The sequence below is a fragment of the Marmota marmota genome, unplaced genomic scaffold (genome assembly GCF_001458135.2).
Source record: "Marmota marmota marmota unplaced genomic scaffold, marMar, whole genome shotgun sequence".
Taxonomy (NCBI): Eukaryota; Metazoa; Chordata; class Mammalia; order Rodentia; family Sciuridae; genus Marmota; species Marmota marmota.
Genome location: NW_026000037.1, coordinates 48,847,201 through 48,862,506, shown reverse-complemented (window position 1 = coordinate 48,862,506; position 15,306 = coordinate 48,847,201). Strand labels below are relative to the sequence as shown.

The window sequence follows — 15,306 nt, the reverse complement described above, 5'->3', positions numbered from 1 at the left end:
ACATTCCATCTATAATTTAAAAACATAAAACTTTACTTATGTAAGTCATGAAGCTGTGAAGTAAATCAGATTTGTCTAGTTTGTAATCATATCAACAAATTGGGGCTGGGCTCTATATTAAGTGATCATGAAATTAAACACCTTATATCAATGCTTCTCAAACTGGACTCATGTTCGTTCTTTCTTTCTGTTTCATTTTTAGTGCTAGGGATTGAACCCAGGATTGCTTAATCACTGAGTCACATCCCCAGCCTATTTTTTAAATTTTGAGATAGGGTCTTGCTAAGTTGCCGAAAGCCTCATTCATTTGCTGAGGCTGGCTTTGAACTTGTGATCCTTCTGCCTCAGTCTCCTGAGCGGCTGGGATGTAGCTCAGTGGTAGAGTGCTCCTGATTACAACCCCCTGTTTCCCAAAAGATCCAAAGACATACTTTTGAAAATGTATGGGCTCAATTTAGGAAAATCACACTAACTTGTTTAGAGGTCTCCAGCTATTTGTGATAATTTATCTTACTCTGGAAAATAACATGTATGACAAAATCACCTATGAAGTTTTTCAAGACAGAAACCTCCCTCATTCCCTTCTTATGGTCCCAGGGTTAATAGAAGAATGTAGTAAATCCCACACAGGTAACTTCAATGTCTTTGATTACTTCCCATGTTCTCCACTGATACTGTTCTAGAAAATAGATACTTAAGTAAAATTTTTCACCTAAACAAAATATTTTCATTTGTTTTTGCATGATTATTAACATAAATACTGTTTATTCTAGTATTTAACACTAGTTTTCATCCACCATGAGTTTTTTACTTTCTGGGTTCTTTACTTTCATTTATTTAATACTTAAGAAATTTTTTTATAGTTACAACTATGTATGCTATAAAGTTAACCATAATTAATGTTGAGAATTGGATTTGCTACCCCTACAAAAGCAAACAAAGAAAGTTTCAATGGAGCAAAAGGACATCTTGACAATGACTGCATAAAGATTACAATGGGACAGCCAGGTAAGGCTTGGGGTTAAGTATACAGGTTGGATGAATAAGAATAAAGGCAGGCTTTTATTACCATGAGAAGAGCTGATCTGAGTTATTAAGAGTATAAACATGGCAGTAATTAATTTATCTAAGAGTGTGAGTGTGTGTGTGTGTGAGAGAGAGAGAGATTAACTGGATATTACCAAATAGATGCATGACAGATATTATATTGATAAAATATTTATGTATCTAGGTGAATTTTTCACTTTGAATCTGAGTGGAATCCTTTTTCACAACCTGTAATTATTCCATTAAATTGAAAATAAGTTTTGAAAGTGTACTTCAAGCAATCAAGTAAATCTATCACAGCAGGAGACAACTTTGTGACAAATGCAAGCAGTTAGAAGACAGCTTTACAGGGTTCCCTCCTGTCAAAGAGGAACTGGTCTCTTGCTCCCCTCATTCATTACTATGTTCAAACATCTAGGTCCTTTAGGTGAGTGTATGGGTGGCTTTGGGCCTTGGTTTACCAAACTTAAATATAAAAAAGCAACCTCCCCCCACCAAAAAAAACCCAAAATGGAATTTTTTTCAAAAAAATATAATATAGCATATTCTTTACCTCCAATTTAGAAATGAGATTAAAGATGGAAATGATATACTGAAAGAGGGGATAGATGTGTGGACAGCACAATTAACTCTCCTTCCCACTGTCCATAAACCAGATGCCCCCCACCCACTCCAGTAAACACCTTTGTGAGAAACAGTTTGAAGTACTAATTGTCTTGTTTGTTACTGAATTCTTATCATGTGTGTACTTCAAAATGGCTATAGTTCCCAAAACTCACTAGTTATCCATAGGAAATTCAGTGTTCTTAAAAAAACATTTTTTTTTGTCCTTCCCAGAGAGAAATATAAGAAGCTAATTTAGTACAAGACTAATTGTAATAGTAAAGGGGGGAAAGTGGTTCAGATTATAATTTCAAAAAAAAAAACCAAGCAGAATTAAATTTTGATATTAATCATGAGAAAAATTATACTAGAAATAATTCTAATAGCAGACATAAACAAAAGAATTTAAACCATCAAGATGTTTGGCATTTTTTAAAAGTAATCACATTTGAAAACTGTATTAAAAGGGACAAGAATCTAGTTTGAAATATTTGAAAACCTTAAGCTGTTTCTTTACTCTCCTTAATTTACCATAAACATATTCAAGGGCTGGGGTTATAGCTCTGTGGTAAAGCACTCGTCTCGCATGCATCAGGCACTGGGTTCGATCCTCAGCACCATATAAAAATAAATAGATCAAGATATTGTGTCCATCTACAATTTTAAAAAATACTTAAAAAAATAAACATCAAAATCTACAATGACAATTTATTCTTAGCAAATCTGAAAAGCTACATTTTTAGTAAGAGAATTATAAAAGTCAACTTTATCAGAGATGATAAATTAATCAGAAACCCCACAAAAATAACGGAAATATATTTTTAATTTATCATGAAACAAAACTGAACACTTTCATTTTCCACTTCCTCTCTCACTTCAGCACCTACCAATTAAGGAAAAACAAGTCTTTCAATAAAATATTTCTTTATTTTATGTTATAATTCATCAGGAGTCAAAATAAATATTTGGAAACAGCAGAACATGTAAAGAAATCAAATTTAAACCATATACCAGTTAATAGTCTAAATGGTGTGAAAGATGATTTGCTCTTCTAACACAAAAATTTAAACTTACCTTCTGTTCCAGTTCATTTTTCCGATAGTTAATAGTGATGGAGTAATAATGTCTGTTCAGTCCATGAATTAAGGCCTACATAAATGATTTAAAAAAGGATAACTTAATATTTTTCATCTAATAAATAAAATATTTAAAATTATTGATATATCCTATACACAATACTCTTATCATCTTCTAAAAAGGGTATTTTATCTTAAATTAAAACATTTTTCTCAACCACAAGTTGAGGAAAGTTTTTTGTTAGTTTTCAAGACAGGGCCTCACTAACTTGCTGAGATTACATGCGCCACCATTTCTGGTTTAGAAGTAAAGTGAAATTTAATGGAATGGGTGACACATTTTTAAAGCATGATACAGAGCCTCAGAAATTCAATTTTTTTGATAGCCTTGAGAAGACTTAGAGATAAGGTCTGATCTCATCACAATCTAAGTTTTAATTACCTATTTATAACTTTTAAGTCAGATGTAATACCTGGTGGTTCTTTGTATTTCAAAAGTTTAAAAAGCCGTAAAAATGCATGTGTTTCTTCAACCACATTAATCTGGATTTTATTTCCTAGTTCAACTTTTATCGTTTCAAATAATGTGTTCAGGCACATCTCCAAATTAACAGTGTATATTTTATTCTTTACTGTTTTTCTTGCTCATGCTCTTATATAGTGACATGCAATCTACTAACCAGAATTTTTTTTTTTTACCATATTCTGTCTCTTAAGACAAATAGGCCAATCAATTATAATAAAAATGTAAGCTAATGACATAGCTATATTAAAAAACAATGATACTGGATGTGCTAAAATCAATTCACAACTGCCCAAGTATCTAACTCTAGCAACAGTGATCAACTGTGATTCAAACAGTATCCTGGGAGACCTACAGGACCCTCTATCAGTCTAAATGATGAAAATACAGAAATACAACTTAGGAGTATTTTTAACAAGTATTAAAAAAAAAAAAAAAGGCTTTGGGAAAAACAGTCAAGAATCTACAGACAAAGCTAACCAAAATCACCACCAGTCTTTGATTGATGGAATTTTTACAGTGTAGATGGTGCTGAGATAGAAAAAGAAGGAGTAGGGAAGTGAACATTTAATGATCCCCCAACATCTACTTTACATATCACATATTCTAATCTTCAGTAAGGTAGGCTGATTCCATGTGCATTTGTTCTTTTTTTTTTTTTTTTTTTTTTTAAGGAAAAGGCTTTACATTTTATTACATTTAATGTAGAATCCCAATTTTTTCCACATTTTTTTATTGGTACATTATAGTCATACCTAATGGTGGAATTCACAGTCATCCACACAGTTTAACAATACGATTTGGCCAATATCATTCTTCATTATTTTCCTTTTTCCTCCCCTCCTCCCTCCTGGACCATTTCATCTATTCTATTGATCTCATTTCAATTTTCATGAGACCCCTACTACCCTAAACTTTCTTTTCCTTTTTCCTCTTTAGCTTCCACAATGAGAGAAAACATGCTATCCTTGATTTTCTGAGTTTGGTTTAAACATAATGGTCCCAAGTTCCATCTGTTTTCCTGCAAATGACACAATTTTTTTATTCTTCTTTATGGCTGAGTAAAACTCCATTGGGCACATTTTCATTATCCATCATCTAGTGATGTACATACTGTCTAGTTCTATAGTTTAGCTATTGTGAATTGTGCTGCTATAAACATGGGTATGCATTTATTGCTACAGTATGATGACTTTAATTCTTTAGGATAAACACCAAGGAGTGCTATGGATGAATCATATGGTGAGTCCATTCCTAGTCTTTTAAGGACCTCCATGTTGATTTCCATAGTGGTTGTGCTAATTTACAATTCCACCAATAGTGTAAAAGTGTTCCTTTATCTCCACATACTCTTGAGCACTTAAAATTGTTGGTATTCTCAATGGCTGCCATCCTAATTGGAATGAGATGAAATCTCAGTATAGTTTTGATTTTCATTTCCCTAACTGCTAACAATGTTGAACATTTTTTTCACATATTTATTGGCCATTTGTATTTCTTCTTTTGAGAAGTGTCTATTAGTTCATTTGTCCATTTATCAATTGTGCTATTAGGTTGTGTTTTTTGTTTTGTTTTGTTTTTAAAGAGAAGGCGAAGAAGAAGAAGAAGAAAAAGGAAGAAGAAGAAGGGGGGAGGAGAAGAAGAAATTAAGAATATCTATTAAATCCTTATTCATTTCAAAGTGAATTAAATTTCAATGCATGAAAATATTACATTGTATAGATCTTTAATCTAAACTTATCTTTGTGTATTATATGAGGTGTATCTTCTGTGTAGAGAGTTAGAAACATGTGCCCAATTCTGTAAGCAGACAGTCTGGCTGGAGAGTGGAGCTCAGATTGAATGTCCCTTCATCCAAGCACCTTTATGTAATGCATTATCTCCCCAATTCCATGTGGTGATGTATCAAGTAACAATTGTGACCAAAATATATACACAAAAGCCAACATGGTAGACAAACAGGTCTACATTTTAGATAGTAATTACACTGCTAAAATAAACAATTTGGTATCTGAAGGCACTACCTTCTTGGTTTTCAATTAAATTATTTAGATAAAAGTAATAAGACAAACACAGACAGAATTAAAAGACTAAAGATAAAACAAATTTAACTTTAAATCAAATGATATACACAGTCTTCTAATTTTATTTGCTCATCTGCTGTGTACTCCAGTGAATTCATCACAAATCAGAGAAAATCGTTGTGAGCTTTTTGGTCTCATGTAAATGGTCTCATGTAAAGTAAACTGCACATGGCCAGTTTACTTCTAATTATGCCTCTATACACTCCCTGCTGTGGAAAGCATTATAAAACACACAGCTTATGAATTATATATAAGCAATTGGTCCTTGATAGGCTTGAAACATTATATGCTCTTAAAAATATCTGCTTCAAACTAACATCATCAAAATGGCAATATTACCAAAAGTTCTCTATAGGTTTAATGCAATGCCAATCAAAATCCCAACGGCATTTCTTGTAGAAATAGAGAAAGCAATCATGAAATTCATATGGAAAAATAAAAGACCCAGAATAGCAAAAACAATGCTAAGCAGGAAGTGTGAATCAGGCGGTATAGCGATACCAGACTTCAAACTATACTACAGAGCAATAGTAACAAAAACAGCATGGTACTGGTACCAAAACAGGCGGGTGGACCAATAGTACAGAATAGAGGACACAGAAACCAATCCACAAAACTACAACTATCTTATATTTGATAAAGGGGCTAAAAGCATGCAATGGAGGANGGAGGATGGGAAAGGCAGCGGAGCACAACAGACACTAGGATGGCAATTTGTAAATCAATGGATGTGTAACTGATGTGATTCTGCAATCTGTGTATGGGGTGAAGGTGGGAGTTCATAACCCACTTGAATCAAAGTGTCAAATATGATATGCCAAGAAATTTGTAACGTTTTGAACAACCCACAATAAAAAATTAAAAAAAAAAAAAAAATCTGCTTCATCTAAAGATAAATTTGTTTGCCTTATTTTACATTAATAAACTGGAAATATGGTGCTAAACAATATCCATTGAATCACATTCTAAAATGAAGCTTTCTATATATAAATAGAACAACTCATTAAAAAAAACAAAACATATTTTGTGGTTGCCTCCATAGTAGAGAACTGGGTTGCAGAAGGTAAAATCAGAAGGGAAAGTTTTTACTAAATGCCTTTTTAGGTCTTTTGAATCTTGAACTATATGACACATTATCTATGCCAAAATTAATTAATTAGATTCTCAACTATTATATAAAAGAATTAAAAGATGTGGTTATGACCATCAGTTCTTATATTAAGTGACTGAATTAGGAACAACTCAATTTTCTGGGCCTTAGTTGCTTTATCTACAAAACGACAACAGTTTCCTGGGCAACTGTCTTACAATGGTGTATCTAATAATTATCAAAATAATGTATGCAAGTAGCTTAACCCTACTACACAATGCAACTGTACTGAGAGCTAAAAGCCCTATACTTACAAGCTCAAAATGCTTGCACATGCATCTATGCATCAACATTCTCTAAATTACGTGAGTCTGACAATCTTCAGATTTATTGCAACACTTTTATCTGAAATGTCTGAACAGTTTTTTTTTTTTTTTTAAACATATTTATTTATTTATTTATTTTTTTAGTTATTGGCAGACACAACATCTTTGTTGGTATGTGGTGCTGAGGATCGAACCCGGGCCGCACGCATGCCAGACGAGCGTGCTACCACTTGAGCCACATCCCCAGCCCCATGTCTGAACAGTTTTTAATGGAGTAGTTCTACAAATTAAGTTACCAAAATAAATGTTTATTAACACTCTTAATTCTAAACATTTAACAACAGTAAATATTCCGAGTACAAAACAATATAAAGTCTTACACATTTATATAGAAGCCTATAGTACTATATAAGTGTTAAAACTTTTCCCTCTTTACCAGGATTAATAGCTTCTCCTTTATAACACATGAAAGTGTAAATAAAATCTGCCTATTAGCTACTTCAACATTATCACTAATATTTTAAAAATAACAATTTCTAGCCAGGATTGGTGGCACACACCTGAAATTCCAGCTACTCAGAAAACTGTGATAGGAGGATGACAAATTTGAAGCCAGGCTGGACAACTTGGCAAGACCATCTCAAAAAAAATTATAATATTTTAAAGCAGGATGCTTTTTTAAAGAATACTGGATCCAGACGTAGTTACACATGCCTATAATCCCAGGCAGTGGCAGAAGGTATGCTAGTTTGAGGCCAGCCTGGACAACGTAGTAAGAACTTGTGTCAATATATTAAAAAAAAAAAAAAAAAAGGCTTACAGATGTAGCTTAGTGGTAGAGCACCCTGGATTCCATCCCAGTATGGCAAAAGAAAAAAACTCTAAAAATATTTTTGTTTCACTGTAGAAAGTTTAAGAAGTATGGACAAGGAAAAACAAGAAAATAAAATTCTATAATTCTATCACCTAAAAGTAATCAATACTAATGTTTTGGTGTAAATACACAGGCACAGTTTATAAAATTGTATATTTACAAAATGAAGAATTTGTATATCTTATTTTATAATCTTTCATAATATATTTTGATCTTTCCTTAAGTAATATACACGTAATCATAATACTCCCCTACCACTTTAAGTATAACAGTAAAGAAATAGAGTTAGAAAATCATTAGTGAACTAACAGCTGCTTTCAGACTTCTACCCCCACTACTTGAGAATTCGCTTAAGAGCACCAGCTAACTTTCCCTTGAAAATAAAAGGCATTTCTGAAAAGCTTTTAATCCCCATGTTAAAGATTTCACTAATATTACATTAAAATTATATTATGGTCATTACCATTTACTTCAAGCTCTTTTGGGTTGCTTTCTTTTTAGTGTGTCTTAGAAAAATAAGAAAGTTTTTTAAGGTATGGCTTTATTCAGTCATTTTCTGGCTTGATCCCATTTGTGTGTTTTTGTATTGAAATTGTCTTAAAACTGTAATGCACCCAGCTAGATGTCATTCTGATGGGCGCTATACAAACTGTGAAATAAATATATCTACAGATTCTAATTGGAAGGCAAAACAAACTAAAATGAAAGGAAAAATATTGATGCTGTAGCTATTATATATACATAGGTGGTTTAACTCACATTCAGAATCTGTCTCATAAAGTTCACCAAACTAAGACTATAACTAAGGGTTAAAAATATAAGTGGACTGGTATAGAGTAAAACAGATTTTAATATTGATTTAACTCAATTTTTAAGGTTAAAAAGCAGTGTTTTATTAAAAAAAAAAAAAAGAAAGAAAGAAATCTGCAACAGGTGGCTGTTGACTTACAATTAGGAAAAACTTCTGGCAGAAAATACCAGTAATCACAATGATTTTGGATTGGAGATGCTACTTAACCTTTTATAAAAAATAATGAAGCAGTATGACTCGATGGGAGTTTATAAGAAAGGTCATTATCACAAGCTAAACAGGTCCAATAATATATTCTCTTGGAACATACAAGTATGGGCTTGTCTATCCCCAATCAAAATCACTGGTAGCTTATTTCATACTCATTATATTCTGTAATCTTCCCTAAGTTATAAAAAAAAATTTTTTTTTTTCAAAAGCAACACACCTCAATCCTTTGAAACAAAACATTTCACTTTGATGAAGATTTCGGATGAGTGGTTGCTACAAAATCAAGTGTTTAAAAGTACCAAGTTATCAAAGTGTAACCAACACTTAACCATGGTTAACTGTTAAAGCCACAATTCCCCAAAGACAACCTTATAGAAGAATGAGGTGTCAGAAGGGGAACAGCAATAACTCCTATGTCTTTGTCTTATGTGTTCTATTTAACCAAACATGTTATTTTTGTTCTTTTAATTAATCTTTAGAGAAGTAATTAACTATACAGACATAGGCTATATGGCACATTTAAAATAATTTTTGCAGACAATGAAAATTTGTATTCAAACAATGAGACAAGTAAACGACTTGTCTCATTGACAAAGAAAACATTAATCACTCAAGAGGATATTAACTGTCTGAATACCAATAACTCCAATAACAGTGGTTGATATCATTAGATAATATAAGTTATAAACTCTCATAGAAAGTAATATTGTGTTTTGCAGCAGTTATTTTAAAGATGAAGATTAAACCAAAAAGGTTGGAAATTTTAAGTATTATTTAAGAATTGTTACTGGGTCTGGGTATAGTGATACCCCAGTGCAATCTCAGCAACTCAGGAAGCTGAGGTAGGAGGATGGCAAGTTTGAGCACAGTCTGGAAAACTCAGCCAGACCCTGTCTCAAAACAGAATTTACAAAAGGGCTAGGGGGATGTACCTCAGTGGCAAATTGCTTGCTTAGCATGTATGAGGCCCTGAATTCAACACCCAGTACCACACCCCCAGTAGACACAATTCCAAACTGTTTTCTAGAGGCTTGTTTAAATATGTATCAGTTTTCCCATTATTTTCTGCTATGAGAAATGTGTACAAACCAATCAATTGTGGTGGCCGATACCTTCTACCTAAAGCTCTTATGGGTTCTTCTCTATAATGTTAACCATACCTAAGATATTCTTAATCTAAAGGCTCTGCTATGCTCCCAAATGCTTACATATGGTAAAAAATTTAAAGATCTTACTAAAAATTGACTCATGTATGAACAAATATAACTTCTAAAATAATATTCATATAATTCTCTTTTAAAATGAAAAAACTAATTGCAAACAAAGTAAAAACTCGAAGAATTAAGATCTTAAAATGACTGCAAGTCTGAAAAAGGTAAAAGAGTTTTTATACTTTTAAAATACATTATCATTTTACATACATTTCATATTATCAAATAGAGCCATTACCTGGATAGATGGCTTGTTCAAGTGACCCAGATTTGAAGTTGTTTGTCTTGGTTCATGTCCTAAGACCATCATATTAGCATTGATCAATCTGAAGGCATCAATAACAACCTGTAAAAACAAGGTGTCAAGTCAATTCTTTTAAAAAAACAAGTGATGATGCCAAGCAACAGTGGACAAGGCATGATCAACTTGCATCTGTTTCTGGCCTATTTCCAGAAAATCATTTAATTATAATATTAATAAAAAAGAACCTCCTGCTGATTGTGCCATCAGCACACCACCCTCTATCTTGTAATGTAAGATGACACCAATTATTGCAATTTTCATGAAGCAGTAAAGAAAAATGTTAACTTTGCATCTTTATTATTAAAATACGTCATTAAGTAAACTTACACCAAATAGCCTTCATGGGTGTGCATGTTTGTCACCTAAATTCTAACTAATCAAAATGAATGACAGAGAAACTAAAACTGAAAGTGAGCACAAGCTAAGGGACTACATCCAAAGCCCAGCCCTGTCACATCAATTATACTACCACAGTACTTGAAATGACAATAAAATTGCAGCCAGCCAGGCACTTGCCCATGTATTCTCTTCTAGTCAGATACCTTTCACTTGTTGTGACTATGAAAGACTTTATATCTTGTCTGATGGCTTTACATGTCCAAGCCACTGTCAACAGAGGAGGCACAATGTAAGAAAACCAAGGTCATCACCGCTTTAAGCTAGGATCATGGTATTCAATGATGTGGCTGTAAATTCACAGTACAGAAATTAATAATTGGTAATTAATTATAGAAAGTTTTAAAATTTTTACATGATATCATCTGTTAGCTCTTAGTAAGGGATAGAATCATATACTATTCTGTGTCATTCTGTGGTCATTATTATAGATTTAAAAGAACTTCTTGAAACTTTTTATTTTTAATTTTTAATTTTTTAATAGTTGTGGATGGACAGAATGCCTTTATTTTATTTGTTTATTTTCATGTGGTGCTGAGGATTGAACCCAGTGCCTCACACATGCTAGGCAAGTGCTCTGCTGCTGAGCTACAGCCCCAGCCCTTCTTAAAACTTTAAAATAACATCAAATTTTAGGTGAACACATACGACTTTAGAATAGATTGCCTCTTTAAGGAAATTTAACTCAATACACTTGTCATACAGCACAGTTTTAGAGCAGGACATTATTTCCAGATTCACTTTTTAAAATGTTCAATAACTGAAATATGCCAGCCCTGCCCCCTGTCCCAGTACTGGGGATTGTACCCATTGAGCTACATCCCCAGTAGACACAGTCTCACTAAACTGTCCAGGTGGACTTGAATTTGGAATCCTCCTGCCTCAGTTTCCTAAGTAGCTGAGATTACAAACATGTGCCACCAGGCCCAGTGAGATAAACTAATGTTTTAAAATCTACTATCAACTAGATTCACTCTCATTTGTACAATTATTGTTTAAACATAATGAGAGATTAAAAATAATGTTTTTAGATTAAAGCAACGAAAATCTAAAAATCATATAGTAAATATTTCTACATGCTTTGGCTAAAGAATAAGATTTAAAGAAAGAAAATCACCATTTCTAACAAGGCTGAAGAGAAGAGTCAAAATATTATATTTACAAAGGTATAAACTTATACCCAAAACTATGACAAGTGAATCTGTCTAAGGTCTCTGCCCAACTGGCCTAAAAAAATTAACTTTGAATTTTGCTTTTCTTTCTAGTTCAAATTTTCCCAGAGATTTCTCTTGCCTCAAAATAAAAGCAAGCATTCCCAAAACATGAATGATTTAATAGTTTGTAAACTTTTTTTCCTTTTTATACAATAACCTTTATCTAGACTTAACTTTCACACTTATATGTGAATATGGTCTAAGTTTCCTATACTTAATGTTTTAATGTATTTCCTTTTTTCATAACACATAATAAAAACAGGTACAGACATACTTTAAATAACATCCAGACCAGGTGTGGTGGTGCATGCCTATAATCCCAGAGGCTCAGGAGGCTGAGGCAGGAGGATAGTGAGTTCAAAGCTAGCCTCAGCAACTTAGCGACCCTAAGCAACTTGACAAGACCCTGTCTCTTCAAAAAAAAAAAAAAAAAGAGCTGGGATGTGACTCAGTGGTTAAGTGTCCCCTGGGTTCAATTCCCAATATAAAAAATAAATAAATAATAAACAAACAAACAAACAAAATCAAACAATTGTTTTTAAGAAAACTTCACTGGAGTAACATTTTCTTATATTTTGTACTAAAAACACATAAGATCAAGTTAACATGTGAGCAAAGGAGGGGAAAGGTACCATTCTGACAGGTATACAAGGTAAACAAATACATAATTAAAAATCAGCACCCCTAACTATTAATGGTAAATATCATTTTGGCCTAATTGTTTTATGATTCTATTTTAATAATTCAGTTCAATCATTTGTAGGGGAAAAACAGACAAAATATGAAAATTTCATTATGTATCACAGCAAAATGCTTAGTTTTTTATACTGAATGTTTTCAAACTAAAACAGCAGAGAGCTATTTTACATGCAAAAGTCTTTTGTATTTTTCTGGAATATTATAAGCAGGTGTGAAACTTTGTGAACAGGAAATGAAAATAAGAAATAAATAGATATCATGATCTGTTAAAAAAAAACTTGAAATTTTAAAAATTCTACAAAGAAATTAGAAAAAATAAGGTTTTAATATACTGTTCAACTAATAAATGATGTCCTATGTGAAATGACATGTTCAGATTGACCATTCCTGAGCAGCAATATGATAGCCAATAGAAATGATTACAGGAAGATGAAGGAAATTTGCTGCCATCACTATAGCAACTGTCTTAAGGAAACTAACGTGTTCAACAACCTGCAAACCAAAATTAGATTTAGCATGCAATAAAAATATAAATATGGCAATATAGTCTACATTTTAATTTCTCTACAATTTTATAATTGCTGCTTCTGCTGTGAAAGTAAGCGGGTTTCTCCTTTAGAGCAACCTATCAAAATAGACTCATTAATGTCCAGTGCACTAATGAGCAATGGGCAAAAAAGGTGTTAATTATGCACAGTAAGTAAGATTCAAGAAAAAGCCCTAGTGAGCACTTGGAGGTGTGTATAAGCTGAAGGCATTTCTCTCTGTTTGTGTATTTACAGCATGATGCAACAGAATGACAGCAAAATGGTCACTCCATGTTTAGGAAGAGAAATCTTAGATGCAACATACTAAACAAAGAACCCCCAAGAATTAATTAAGATCTGGGGAAGAAGGAGGAATAATCCATTCTTAGAGCTTTATGAATTTCCTAAAGAGTTCATTTGAAGTTTATATAAACTAGTTCAGTTTGTCTTGTAAATCTCAAATAGTAATTTAATCAAATTCTCTGCACAAAGATTATCTCCTTATTACGTAATAACAGAAACCTCCAAGCTAAACTATGAAAAATAATTTCTGAAATGTGTTGTGATGCTTTAAAAATTCCTTCCCATAATGAAGTCCTGTACACCACATTGAATCTCTATTTACCAGCCTGACCATTTAATTTTTTCTGGTACAAGTGCCGTGAGACTTTTCAGAGGTCACTGCAACAGTAGACAGCTTATAACAAAACCATTAGCAGTTTGGCTAGCTTAGGGAAACCTCTTACTTTCCTTTTTTGTTTATTATCACTGCATGAATCCGCAGCATATGATAGTTTATAATTTCTCAGGCTTGTTAAATTCATGTTAAAGGTCTGTTTTCTTGTTGAATAAATTTTGTTCATATAATGCTGCCTATTTCATACACTCAGTCTTTAATAGCACCTTTGGTCTATGCGCAACTCACAGATCAAAACAGAGGACTAAAATAGGGGTTGATGATGCTATTTACATGTGTGATTCCTGCTGTCTTCTTGTTAGTAGCTTTAATATAATAGAAGACCTTGTCTGTTTTGTAATTAACACATCTTTACTGGAGAGATATTTGGAAGTGATTGCTGTGAATATACTGGTTAGTAAAATAAACACAATCACACACCACTTTCTGTTATCAGACAAATTTGTGAATTGTACACATTATACTCCAGATCAACAAACTGTGATATAACAGCCAAGTAGAAGACACATATTTATATAACCCTTTATTTTTCTGAAAATATGTATTCACTCTGACCTTGCAAATATAATTAGCTTGTGGGATGTGCAGATTTCAGTACCATGGTTGCTTTACTAATTGCAACTCTTGGAAATAGATACTAAATATTTGGAAGCTGCCAATACAAAATAAAAACTGCATCTTTTTTGTACATCTGTCTTAGCTTATAAAAGCAAAATAGTTTTAAAAACAATACTGAGTTCCATGTTTATTTCAAGCATACCCAAGGGACAAAAATCTATCATTTCATGTCAATGACAAATCTGGTTTAGGGCTTAAAACTTTAATTATTTTCAAATTTCGTTTAAATTTTTTTGGCTTCTTTCATAGTATATGCTATTTATTTTTAAATTCATGTGTTCTTATCAACCGCTAGGTCATTTGAAACACTAAATTTCTAAAGCATCAATCTATAGTTCCCTATTTTCATATTCTAAAGGAAGCTATTTTTAAGCAAAACTCTTCAAATTAGTTTAACATAAAGATTTTTAAAGAAAAATGTATACACACTTATGGCAGTAGTTACTATAATTTTTTTCTGTCTCTTTCTCTTCCTCCCTCCCCAGTCTCCCCACTAGTTGGCTTCTGTGGCATTTCCAGTTCCATTTATATTGAAGTCAGTGATCATGAGAAGTGTTTAAAATACAGTAGCCTCAATGTTTCAAGAAATTATAATGAATTCATTTTCTTAAGCTTAAAAAATCCTAAACAATCTCAATCTTCCATAACCTTACAGGTAAACTCACTATAAATACATGTAAAATGAAGTGAAATTACCAGAAAATTTTTAAGACCTGAAAAATCAATGCAAACACTAAAAAGAAGGGAGGGTGGTGAAATAAAATTCAGTTACCAGTTAGGCTATAGTCTACCAGCATATAAAGTCTCTAAAAATGAGAGGTGTGGAGAGAAAGACAACACCCCATATCAAATACCCTTTATCACCTAGCAATGACCTGTTATCAAATGCTTAGTTTGTTTCTGGATTCTTTAAAAATTAAAGAGTGCATGTGACCTGGGAAGTACTACTTAGGGGTTTGTGACCAGCTTGTTACTTCTGCTGCCATGCACTGCCAC

General features: G+C 32.6%; 1 protein-coding gene across 2 annotated transcripts in view; it reads right to left on the bottom strand.

The window, feature by feature from the left end:
- The window catches only part of Psmd14 (proteasome 26S subunit, non-ATPase 14), a 106,264-nt gene that overhangs the window by 16,808 nt on the left and 74,150 nt on the right, over positions 1 to 15,306 (bottom strand). For both annotated transcript variants that reach the window (XM_015479236.2, XM_015479237.2), the window contains 2 exons: positions 10,094 to 10,201; positions 2,725 to 2,799 (listed from right to left, as the gene is read on the bottom strand). In XM_015479236.2, coding sequence (XP_015334722.1) covers positions 2,725 to 2,799; positions 10,094 to 10,201 — 183 coding nt within the window. The remainder of the gene's footprint in view (positions 1 to 2,724; positions 2,800 to 10,093; positions 10,202 to 15,306) is intronic.